Source organism: Ixodes scapularis, unplaced genomic scaffold, assembly GCF_016920785.2.
Source record: "Ixodes scapularis isolate PalLabHiFi unplaced genomic scaffold, ASM1692078v2 PGA_scaffold6__148_contigs__length_123643588, whole genome shotgun sequence".
In the NCBI taxonomy this organism is placed as follows: Eukaryota; Metazoa; Arthropoda; class Arachnida; order Ixodida; family Ixodidae; genus Ixodes; species Ixodes scapularis.
In genome coordinates, this window is record NW_024609881.1 from 27,793,600 (window position 1) to 27,805,895 (window position 12,296).

General features: G+C 43.7%; 1 protein-coding gene across 1 annotated transcript; it reads right to left on the minus strand.

The window, feature by feature from the left end:
• Positions 1-213: 213 nt before the first annotated feature.
• On the minus strand, positions 214-8,367 carry LOC120837496 (zinc finger protein 525-like). Its single transcript, XM_040206911.2, has 2 exons — positions 8,268-8,367; positions 214-3,515 (listed from the first exon to the last, which is right to left on the minus strand). The coding sequence occupies exons 1-2, from the start codon at positions 8,284-8,286 to the stop codon at positions 2,677-2,679; spliced, it is 858 nt and encodes a 285-aa protein (XP_040062845.1). The 5' UTR covers positions 8,287-8,367; the 3' UTR covers positions 214-2,676.
• Positions 8,368-12,296: the final 3,929 nt, after the last annotated feature.

Sequence of the window (12,296 nt, forward strand, 5' to 3'; positions counted from 1 at the left end):
AAAATAATTAACAACCTAATTATCCCGGACTTTAATATTTTTCCTAAATAGGCCCTTGGCAAAGGACCAAAACAACACAAGCCTTTTTTTGTTGCGATAAGTAGTTTTCGCAATATGGAATTTGTCCACCTTTTGTGAAACACCCTGTATATACATATATTAACACTGCGGAAGCTAAAACTGCCACTTTTATTTCAGAGAAACAGCGAAAAAGAAGTCTTATTGCACATTTATTGTCTGCAGATTTTGTTCGAGATAAACGAGGTCAGCCTAATAAACAAACAATCAAGCCAAACTGGAGCTCTGTTAACAAATCTGTTAGAGAAGGCAAAAATAAGCACACATGATCATTGGACTCTGTAACCCACACATAATCATGGCTAAATTTGCATTCTTTGAGACTTAAGCTGCTCTGACCCATCTCATTCTGTTACAAAAAATATCACAATGTTTGCCATTAGAGAAGCATAGAAACAAACTACTATCCTGTGTAATACAAAAAGGGCCGAGCGCATAGCCTGATGTACACTGACGCCTATGGAGTGAGAATTTCGACAGAGGGACAGGCAACACTCAAACAACTCTCAGGAACAAAAACATGGAGCAACATACTTTTGGAGCCACCGAAACACTAGGGAGTGATGTCTCAAAATAGGTGTCGTATAAATATGTTACAATAATGCCGCTGCAGAGAAAAATAGTGAAAACATTTTAGGAATGAGACTGTGTTAAAGTCAGTTTCAAGATCTCAACACCTCCTTTCATCAACGTAGACTTGAAAAGGCATTAATTACCGTAAAATCCTGCAAGGGCACCCTCCCCTGAGAGATCGCCCTTCCTGTTTTTCTGGCTAAATATCTGTAACATAAAAATTCTCAAACATCGCCCACTGCCGATTCTCGTTAGACATTGTGCCATGTTCTATGGGAGTCATACATTCCCGTGTTTTTGTCCGTGATCTGCGCACGCAATATTGGTTCCCATGACATGCGAGTTCCCATGTTTTTCGCTTCACAATCTGTGCGCCCGATATCGGTTCCGTGGCAGAGAAGTGTAGCCGGTTTCCAAATGTTTATCACACTATGAAACACGAATCTGCTGCATCCACAGTCTGCGGTATCCTTCCTTGTGACACAGGCATTTGTACTGAATTATGTGTTTATCACGTTGTGAAATGCAGATTTATTGTTTCCTTGATATGCGGTATCGGTTCCCAAGCCACACTGTTTGTGGCAATTGCCCTTTATGTTTTTCATTAAATTTTTTCTAAAGTTTTGCTGTCTCATTCCCAAAGATAGCCCATTGATGTTTTTCGCCATTTATCTTTTACTTTTGAGAGGGCACCCTTATGAGATTTTACAGTATGTGGTATTAAAAACGTGCACATTGGTACAGTGTCAATTTATTGAGAAACCTGCTGGGCAGTGTGGGAATTCAACTAGAGATGCCCCATTTGTGCTGTGGTGTATGCACACACTCGTCAATCAATCACCTGCTGTAATAACTGGTCAAATGAGACAGCATGTGGTATGAAAGGTCAAAATCGAAACCTTCAAAATTATTGCATTCATACTTTAGTACCAAGGACTACAATAACTGAAAGAAACAACAGTGTGGAAGCTGAAACTGCCAACCTTTTCTTTGAAAAATAAAATTGAATTCTGGTCACACATTTACTTTCTGCAAGTTTACATGCTCTGCATAGAAGCTGCAGGAAAAAGGACAGTACCACGATCATACATCATGGAGACCTCAAAAGGATTTCTGGTCAGAAGAAAATGCCACCTTGCTCCACTACCAACAGATGCAAATGTGCAGACGTCGCCACCCCCAATGGTCTCGAAGCCAGGACCAACGCAAGCTCAGCCAGAGTCAGCTTTCAAGGACACAAAAATACAGACATGGCCCGGTCGTATTACCATGAAATCGAAGAGGTTCACAGAGTGACTCTTTAGTACATATGTGTCTATAAGTATATATATGGATATCTGTATGCTTGTGTGCATGCTCATGTGTTCAACGTTTATTTGTATGCTGATGTGATTGCAACTTGCTGAATTCTAAGTTCATTCGAACCTCCCTCAGGGAAGGGAAGGTGTGGCAATATGCATTGAATAATGAAGAAAGTGCAAAAGAACACACACGCTTATGTCTTAAGCCCAGCAGTCATGGCCTCGTCTCGTCTTTTCTGAATACTGGTACAGTGGGTACTGCTTGATCTTGAATGGTTTTCACCAGTGTATGTCTGGTTGTGGTATATTAGGCTGCCACTGTGAGCCAAGGCTTGGGAACACAGCTTGCACTTATAAGGTCTTTCATCATTGTATGTTCAATTATGGTTTCTCAGATAGAAATTCTTCGCAAAGACATGGTGGGCACAGCTTGCATGTGAATAGCTTTTCACCCACATCGAATTATGGCAAGTCAGACTGGACTTCCAAGTAAAAGCTTGGGAATGCAGCTTGCACTTAAGGGCTTTTATGTGCATATTAGATTATATAACAAATTCTGAGAAGGTTTTGGGGAAGATCTTGCACTTGAAGGGCTTTTCACCCATGTGCATTAGATTATGGAGGTCAGGCTGGACTTCTAACGAAGGCTTCTGGACACCGCTCGCACTTCTTTCTGCCTGTGTGCATTCCGTATACCTTTTCAGCTGGAAATTCTGAAAAGAGCTTAGAAGCACAGCTTATATTTACAAGGTTTTTCATCATTGTGTATTTGATTATGGGTCATCAGATGAGAATTCTGAGAAAAGACTTGGGGGCACAGTTTGCACTTATAAGGTTTCTCACCACTGTGTATTCTATTATGTCGACTAAGACTAGAACTGCTAGAAAAGGCTTGTGGGCACAGCTTGCACATATAAGGCTTCTCACCTGTGTGTGTTCGATTATGGTGCGTCAGCCAGGACTTTCGTGCAAAGGTTTGGGGGCATAGCTTACACTTAAATGGCCTCTCACCAGTGTGTATTTGGTTGTGATAGGTCAAACTTCCGCTGCGAGCAAAAGCTTGGGAACACAGGTTGCACTTATAAGGTTTTTCACCACTGTGTGTTCGATTATGAATTATCAGATGGGAATTCTGAGCAAAGGTTTGGGTGCACAACCTGCATTTATAAGGTTTTTCACCATTGTGTGTTCGATTGTGGTCTTTCAGATGGGAACTCCGAGCAAAGGCCTTAGGGCAAAGCTTGCACTTGAATGGCTTTTCACCTGTGTGTGTTCGATTGTCTTGGATTCGACCGCCTTTGTCAACAAAGGTGTGGAGGCACAGCTTACATTTAAAGAACCTATCACCCCTGAGCAATCGAGTGTTGCAGTTCACTTTGGACCTAGAGTTAGGAGACATGGGGAGATGATGGCACTTGACTTGTTCACCACTATGGGCAACCAGGTGGCTCACAATTCCATGCTGATCTTTGGTGAAGTAAGTGCAGGAACAGCATCTAAACCAGATGTCCTCAGTAGCTTTGAGACGGCAGCTGATCTCCCACAACTGTGCTGATGCATCACCTAAAAGAAAATACTGTGTATTAAAATTCAAGGAAAGCAACCAAGATAGGTACTAATTTAGAAGTACCTATTATTGTAGTTAAGATTTAGTTATGTGGTTTAATATCTTGCTGCTTCTTAAATAAATTCATGAAAGCACTCAAATAAAAATTTTCCATTAATTATTAAGTTCCAGGCTTCCTTTCTTTTCGACACTCCTCTCACTCATTTTCCATTAATTATTTTATTAGCATGAACAGCATTGAGACTGTTCAAGCACATATTGTTCCCCTACATATGTTAGATGTTTGCTTTCTTTGTGGGTGGTGCAGTCTCCTTGAGTGCATTCGGCTGATAGACCAAATCATCAATTGCAATTTCAGCCACTGTTTTATGGGGTTAGTGACAGTGTCACAAAAGTAAAAAAAATTTATCATAAACTGCAGACCACCTTTTAAATTCCGATAATGTGTGTCAATAAACTGTGAAGAAACTATCGTTTATATTCCCTACAAGCATTCCTGTCTGCTTATAACATTTTTAAAAGTGTTTGCTCACTCAAAAAGTTAGCCCAACCACATGGTTGTGCCGCTTTCAATTTGAAGTGGGCCGTCTCGGGACATTATGGAAACTGGATTTCTTGTGTTGATAGGAAACTGTCATATGACTGAAACCTTAGCTTACTATCACACTTAATGCCAAGATTATGAACGTAAACACTGTTGGAAACTTTGTTTTTAAATTCCCTGCACCTGCCCTTGTAGGTGTAATGACTGCTATGATTTGACTCCCAACACTAAAAAATTAGCAGCTGCATTTAAATCTTGCATGTTCGTCGAAGATTACTAGAAGTGGTGTGCATGGCTGAAGCTCATTTCATTAAACTTCAGTCGATTACAAAGTCAAACAAGTCTGTTATCTGGAAGAAGCAACACTGAAGAGCTTTCAGGCGTAACGTTGAAACTTCAGGAAGCTTCTAGAGATACCAAATGAAACCTAAAATAGGTGCAAAACACTAATAAATAAGCTGAATACAATCAATAACTGTGAATTATAATCCAATATTTGTATTATGAATGGATGCCAACATTATTTGTGCTAAATGCTAAATTTAATCCTGTATTTGCAGGAATATAACGAGTTTTTTCCTAACGTGCTCCAAAATGCACCTTGCGTTATATTCGGAATAGAGTTCAGCCACAAGGCGCGAGAGTCTGGAGAAAGCAATCCCTCCGGCACAATGCAGGAGACTGGGTGGGAAAAGATGCGGGAGTTTGGGAGGGAATTTATTAGCTATTGGGCCACGTGAAGGAGCAAACAGAAAACATAAAAAGCATTTTTATCACTTTTGTGTTTGTACAACGCACGCACGCCGCAAAAGCGCAGCGCGCCATGCGGAAATGCGGGCTCTGGTCAATTTGAGCCAAGCCAAGCCAGGCCAAGTCAAGTCAACACAAGCTAAGCCAAGACCACCGACTGTGCTTACGCCACTGATCTCAATGACAATTGCTGGATCGCGCTTGCCGCTCCCGCAAGTGAAGCCACCGGACTTCACTCGCTTGGGATACGATTTGCCGTTTTTGCTAGCCTTTGTTGCGGTTTTCCAGCGTGCTGTAGACACGTTTTCTACTCGTTCGTCGTCATTCGCCGAAGAAGTTTTTTGAGACTCTGTGTATTGTTGAGACTTGCCGTTGTGAACACGTGGAAAATTTTACGAAAGTGCAGTGTCGCAGGAAAAAGGCACAACGCGTCGAAAGGAAGGGCTGGCGGCGTGTTCAAAGCGTCCTTGGCACGCCGAAGTGCCGTGTCTCTGTGCCTTCGCGCGCTTGGATACCGACCAAGAACCGACGCCGTGTGAATGTGTTTAGCGAGTGCAATGTGCGTGAAGCCGTATCAAAAGGTACAACTCGTCGAAAACGTGTCGCCGGTGTCGCGGCGTGATCAAAGCTTCCTTGGCACGCCGAGTGATGCATCTTTGTGCCTTCGCACGCTTGGATACCGGTCAAGAATTGACGCCGCGCCAAAGTTCTGAACGTGTGTCGCGCGTAGATGCCTTTAGATCATTTATATATATCGGCCACGGAGTTCCGGATCGTCCAGCTGTTCCGGTGAGTTGCTATCAATAAAAGGGGGAGATCTGTACGTGTTCTTATGTACTATATTAACCATGGCTATGTCCCAAATCTACTCTAATAGATTCCGTGGGAGCACGAATAGGGCAACGTTGTGGAGCCAGGGGGTTTTCGAAAGCAAAAGTACAAGACGGCGGGAATGAAAATCTTTGAAGCGCGGCCGATATGGTCGTGTGCAATCTGTTGACCAATTACAATTAGGCGAGCCGCGCTCAAACGTCAAGTGCAATTAAGTAGGTTGATAATAAGCCAGCACTGATCAGTGATGAGGAGCTGTTGTGCACGGTATTGTGTAAATCGTCTAAGGACGAAAAAAAGACGTACCTTCCCCCCATCTTCCGTCGCTAGTGGACGCTGGATTAAGCTCGTTCCTAAACCGCGAGGGGAAAAGACGCTGATCCAGAGGCACGAACAGCTTCACGCACATTGCACTCGCTAAACACATACACACGGCGTCGGTTCTTGGTCGGTATCCAAGCGTGCGAAGGCACAGAGACACGGCACTTCGGCGTGCCAAGGAAGCTTTGAACACGCCGCCAGCCCTTCCTTTCGACGCGTTGTGCCTTTTTCCTGCGACACTGCACTTTCGTAAAATTTGCCACATGTTCACAACGACAAGTCTCAACAATACACAGAGTCTTCAAAAAACTTCTTCGGCGAATGACGACGAACGAGTAGAAAACGTGTCTACAGCACGCTGGAAAACCGCAGCAAAGGCTAGCAAAAACGGCAAATCGTATCCCAAGCGAGTGAAGTCCGGTGGCTTCACTTGCGCTGCAGCGAACAAGCGTGGAAGCGCGATCCAGCAATTGTCATAGAGATCAGTGGCTTACGCCATCGTGTGACTGCGAGGTGTTTGTTTATGCAGAGGGACCAGAACAAGGATAAGTGTGATCGTGTATCTGGTTCGGTTTGGCAGTCTTTTTTCTGCCTGCGCATTTTTTTAGTTTCTGCTCCAGAGTGATCTGGTGTTTATGTGTTGGTGCTTCTGCTTCGTGCCTTGCTTTCATTGTGGACTGCCGAAGAGCTCGCCCAAGAAAAAGGAACTACCGGTCAAGCGGCGCTTACCTATGGATAATATTATGATTTTATACTTAATTTAAAAAAAAAATAAATTGGGCACACCGAAAAATTACAATCAGAATTTTTGAGAATCGGGAACCTATCAGAAATAAACTCCAAACATTGGGAAAAAAATAAACTCCCAAAAACACGGTCCGAATTTCAAAAGAAATAAACTTCGAAAACAGGGAATTCAAATCAGGAAGGGGTTGGTTGTAAGCGAGCCCAAATGTACTGCATGTTTGCACCGCAGCAGAGTTTACCAATAACATTCCAGAATGCAAACTTTGTACCTTGGCATTCCAAAACCGATCTCCGTCTGGCATCTTGCGCTCCACTTTTAATGTAGAGCACACCCAAAGCTCCCAACCGACCACAAACCCCCGGAGCAACACACATGCATCCTAATAGGCACAATCCCAAGTTCCACCCGAGTTGGTAAGCAAAAATAAACTTCATTGTGTTCTGAACCTCATTGCTGGCTCCACACAAAGTGCACTGGAGTCCCACTCATTGGAAGCAAGCAACGATAGCCTCACTTTTAGCACTTTGAACATCAATGAACTCGTAACCATTTCACCATGTTTAACTCATAAAAACAATGGGCTCCGCGCTTTTCAATGGAATTTAACAATGATGTTATTTAATTAGCATACATACCTACATACACAGAACATTAAGTGTTTTTATTTTACTCCACAGTACTCCCTCCCCCTGAAATAGTATCTCTGGTGCTGCACCTCCAACGGTCCATGTATTTACCGAATTGACTAAACTTCACATGTTGCATAGCTTCATTCGTCCGTCCCAATATTTTAAATTTTGTTTCCGCCTGCTCATACCTCCAACTACAAGTCCTAGTTCTCAGTACCTATGTCCTAAAAGCAATAAACTCCCCATCTAATTGTCTAAGATGTTCTCTATTTTATCCTTATTTTTCCTTGTTCTGTACAGGTTTCTTTAACATTCTTTCATTCCACTATTCTTTTCCAACTTCTACTATCTTTCTATCCCGCCCATTCTTTCCCAGTGCAAGTCCAGAACCTGGCAGACAGCAATTATGCAACTTTCTCTATCTTGTCCCCACCCCCTTCGTCTACACATGTTTACAAGCAGCTAAGCATCAAAAGCTCATCTGGCCACAGTAGCTGGAAAACGCTTTATTAGGACATCAGCCTGGCAACTGTGGGTTTGCCGTGGCAAAACTTGACCAGCAGACGACCTACACACCAGTGGAAAGACGGCAGGACCCGGAGGCTATACTCACAAATGTGCCTAGGAACCCAACATTTAACTTGCCTAACCTTCATTCTCAACTGCTACGAACCTTTCCTGAAATTCCTTCTTTGCTGCTTGCCTCCCTCTTCCTGAAGCCCAACCCATCCCTCCCTGCACACCTTCAACTGGGCTCTGGGCTCCACTGAGGATACGTCATTAGTGGAGCATCTTGAAATCAGCACAAAACCCTAGGATTCTGTCACCAGCTATACAAGAGGCGCTGCTCTGGACTATAACCATCTCTAGTCTGAACACCGTCACCATTCTATATTTATGAAACAGTTTTAAACAAAGAACTTACCAAGACTTGAGGACTGCATCACTTCCACTCCAATTGTTGTCTCCCGTCAGGTTCGTAAGGAGGTTTGGAAGATCGTGAAGAAGGCTTGGGACCACTTGTGGTGCCTACGATTAAACGGAAAGAGCAATGACAGTAACTAAACACAAACTGCATGAGCACTGCTTCCAAGTGCATCAAGCTAACCAAACAGCTATGAAAATAACAAATGCAAAACACACCTGGAATTCTGAAATTTTGAGATTATTATGACAAATGTATGAGGAAATGCAATGCCTGCTTGCTTAGTTATGGGTGGCTGTTTGTGTGTTTGAAAGTATATGTTAAAAACCAGCTGTCTGTTTTCTCCGTTGGGCTGCTAGTATGATAAACATTTAATCAGCTAAGCGAAGCGGCACTTGGTGGTTTCAGATCATCGCAGGAAACAAGTCATTGCACCAAAACAAAATTCTGAGACAGTGTTTACACATACAAAACAACCTTCTCTCAAGGTGCTAAATGTGTTGACACTCATCAAATCGACATGAAAAAAACTTGACTGAAATGCTTCTCTTCATTCAAGATGAGCCAGTAGAATCTAATCCATCTGCCTTTGAGAGGTCACAAGCAATACCGCTTCAACATTGCAGGGGGTGCTGCAGCAAGAGCAACACAACTGCTAAACAGGGCCCTTTATTATGCATTCCAAAGAAGTGATAATTCTGAGATCACCTATATATAGCATAACTCAACCTATTGGCTTTATAGCTCAGAGGGTTAAAGCGCTAAAAACCATGGACAAGGGAAAGAGACGAACACAACAGAGCGCTGATTTGCGCTCTGTGGTGTTGGTCTCTTTCACTTGTCTGTTGCTATGGGGTCTACGCATTCTAAAGAAAACCAAGATTAGATTAGATAGGTGCAACGTGTTTCTTATTAAAACAAAACCAGAGATTGCACCATGCCCGTTTTTCCGTGGAGCAGTGCAGAAATCAGAGGGCATATTGAAAGTGCGATGGCCAATAGTGAGTAACTGCTTCCCGTGTGCGAACTGCACAGATGTGAGTATCAGTCTGCCATTGGTTGACCCTTTTGCCTTGTGGGAAGCAATCGCTTGCGATTGGCCTTCGAACATCCGACGACGCCCTCTGGCTTCTGCGTGGAACCGCAGAAAGATGGGCCTGTCACAATCTTTGATGCAGTCTTTAGTGAGTAAATGGGACGAATATCAATCTAATCTTGGGCTTTTTCGAGTGCCTGTAGCCCATAGGTTGAGATATCACTAGAAACAGACAATCTCAGAAACCATTTTAGTGCCTCTTTAAAGGGACACTGACACCCCCCAAAATTGTTTTTTCATTTTTTTGCCAGGCGATTCATTACGGTGTCGGAATACTACCCCATTAATATTTCGCTGCAGAGTGACATATTTTTTTCAATAAAGCCAAAAAACGCAACTGCTCGAAACTGAAACCGAAACTCACGCACCGCACGGAGATGCGGAGAGGAGAGAGCGCGTGGCGGAAGTCACGTAGCTACACCCGACCGTGCGATTTTTTTTTTCTTTCGGGTGCAGCAGACGAAATGCGTTCGAGATCCGTTCGTCGTGCGGTTCCTTTGACGTTATATTTGTTCTACTTGCTGTTCTGTACTTCAAGAAGAGTTGTTTTGTACCTTTCAGGTGGTGTCAATTAGTAGTGAGTGCCCATGGGGAATTCCCATGATCAGCTCCGAAAAGAATACTCCCAAGTTGCGTGAAGAGCTGCCTCACATCTGAAAGTGGCACTGTGCGGCAGAGATGTCAAAAATGGAATCCCATACCATTTAGTTCAGCGACACATCGTCCACAACAATTGTTTTTTTTTTTCAGTGATAATTGTACAAAAATTAAATGTAAACATCGCAAAATGTTTGAAAAAAAAAATGGTACAACCACACTAGGGATCGAACCCATGCCCGCTGCTTGTGAAGCGGACGTCTTTCCACTGAGCTACTGAAGGAACTCTTTTGTTCGTAGTAATGCATCTTGTCAACTGTATGTCGGAAAGTTTGCTGCCGACTACCCTCCAGAACATGCACTCCCGGCTTGAAGTCGGGCAGCACCACGCATTGGCATAATTCGCACCAAGTAAAGAAACCGTACGCGTGCATATTCAACTCGATGTACGCACTTTGTGCTCGACATTTAAGCGAGCAATGTCTTTAGTCACGAGAAGGGACAACGGCTCAGCGACGTCTTCGTACAATCGGTTTGCAGGTCGGGCGTGTCGTACGGGATGAATATCAATTCTTTTGATCGGTCCAAAATTTCTCTTTCGAAGGAAGACAGAATTCGCCGGTACCGTGAACAACAGTTCTGAAGTAGAGGTCCCACACCCGTCGCCCACTGCCACCCGCGAGTCCCACGAAACGCGAAACGACGCCATGTTGAGAATTATGTAGTGAATGCACAGAATGCTTCCGGTTGTCTGTGCAACGTTTTTTTTTCAATCAACGTATTTGCAGCTTTCTGGAAGCCACGAAAAATAGGTTTCATATTTTTTCTATTTTTAGCATTGACTGTGTGCCTTCAATGACCCACGACTTTGATTAAATTTGGTGGTCGCGTCGAAACCTAGAACGGCCCATGACAACGGAAAAGAGAGTGAGTGCGACTCAAACCGGCCAGTTCTCAATCGGCGGTTTTTGGGCGTAAAGAAACCGAATTTTGAGCCGCGAATTCTGTTCTGGGTAGTTGGGCTCTCATATGTCAAGTACAAATAAAAACCTCAGCAATCATAAACACCCTGTCAGTGTCCCAACAGTACGGGAACTGGCGTTTCATAGAAGGCCATTCAGTCAAATCGGTGACCAAGAGGGTTAACACACAGCAGCTCTGTGTGCATGTGGACAAAATCTCGCACTGCAGAACCCTAGCATCCTATCCTCAGCTCCACCCCTGCCACTACCCAACTCGACATGAAGAAGCATTGTACCGGCATGCAGAAGTATAATCACCATATTAAAGCAAGAATGCAAGAGGGCAGCAGACTGCCCCTGCTGAAAAATAAACAGAAAGAAACGCAATTTAGTTATATTGCAACGGGCGTGGCATATTTGGAAATGAACGCAGTTGCCATGCGGTGGAAGAAGGTTCGAACCGCTCAACTCAGTTCTCTTTTTTAAATCTGATAGCATTTCTTTCAATGGCCCCCCTGGGAAAATCAGTCTGTAATACGAAAGGAAAGCACATGCTCGAGAGTGGCGAGTGAATAAATTGAAAAGAAAGAACAAAATTCCTAACGTTCTCCAAGGCGAATTGTACCTACAACCCAAAATTGCGAGCTTGACGATCAATCACCGCACCAAAAAAGACGCTTGTGACGCAGTGTTTATATAACGTGGAAACATTTCTTTCATCAACCGACACTGCAAAAACATGCAAGAAGCGAGAGCGGGTAGCTGCGACTTTTGCTTTTGCTGCCCAAGGGGTCGTTCAGTCAAGCACGCAAGGAGCTCGTGCTTGTGTCTGCCATTGCGCAGGAATTTTACAGCTCCAACAGAGGACACAGTTTCGAAAGGGGTCCACGACAGAAGTCACATGCTAGCCAGAAGTGCTTCGGTCATCTTCAGAATGCCTCGCAAAAGAAAGGAGTGGACTGGAAAGGACATCACTTAACAGAAGTGGCAGTTTACCGAGGCTCAACATGTTTGCCGTGAGAATAAAATGCCAGAAGAGGACGAACAGACTTCTGCTGTGTTTGTCCTTTGTCCCTTTATTCCCCTTCTCCAGGGATTATTTTCGTCATTCTTGTCCAGCTCGCTTGCCCCTTTGCATTTAATTACAGAGAAACAAGGTGGGCTCATACTGCTACGACCAAGAGCAAAATGAGGAGACAAGGATTGTCTCAGCCCAATAAGTGATTTATGCCTTCATAGAAGAAATGTCAAAATGTATAGGCCTGTTTCTCTCGGCGGCACGAGCGTTCCCACAAGATGCAAACATTTAATGCCAATCATAGCGTCCGCAAGATGTGACCATAAAGGCAGTGCCGTCCAATAATGGAATCTAAT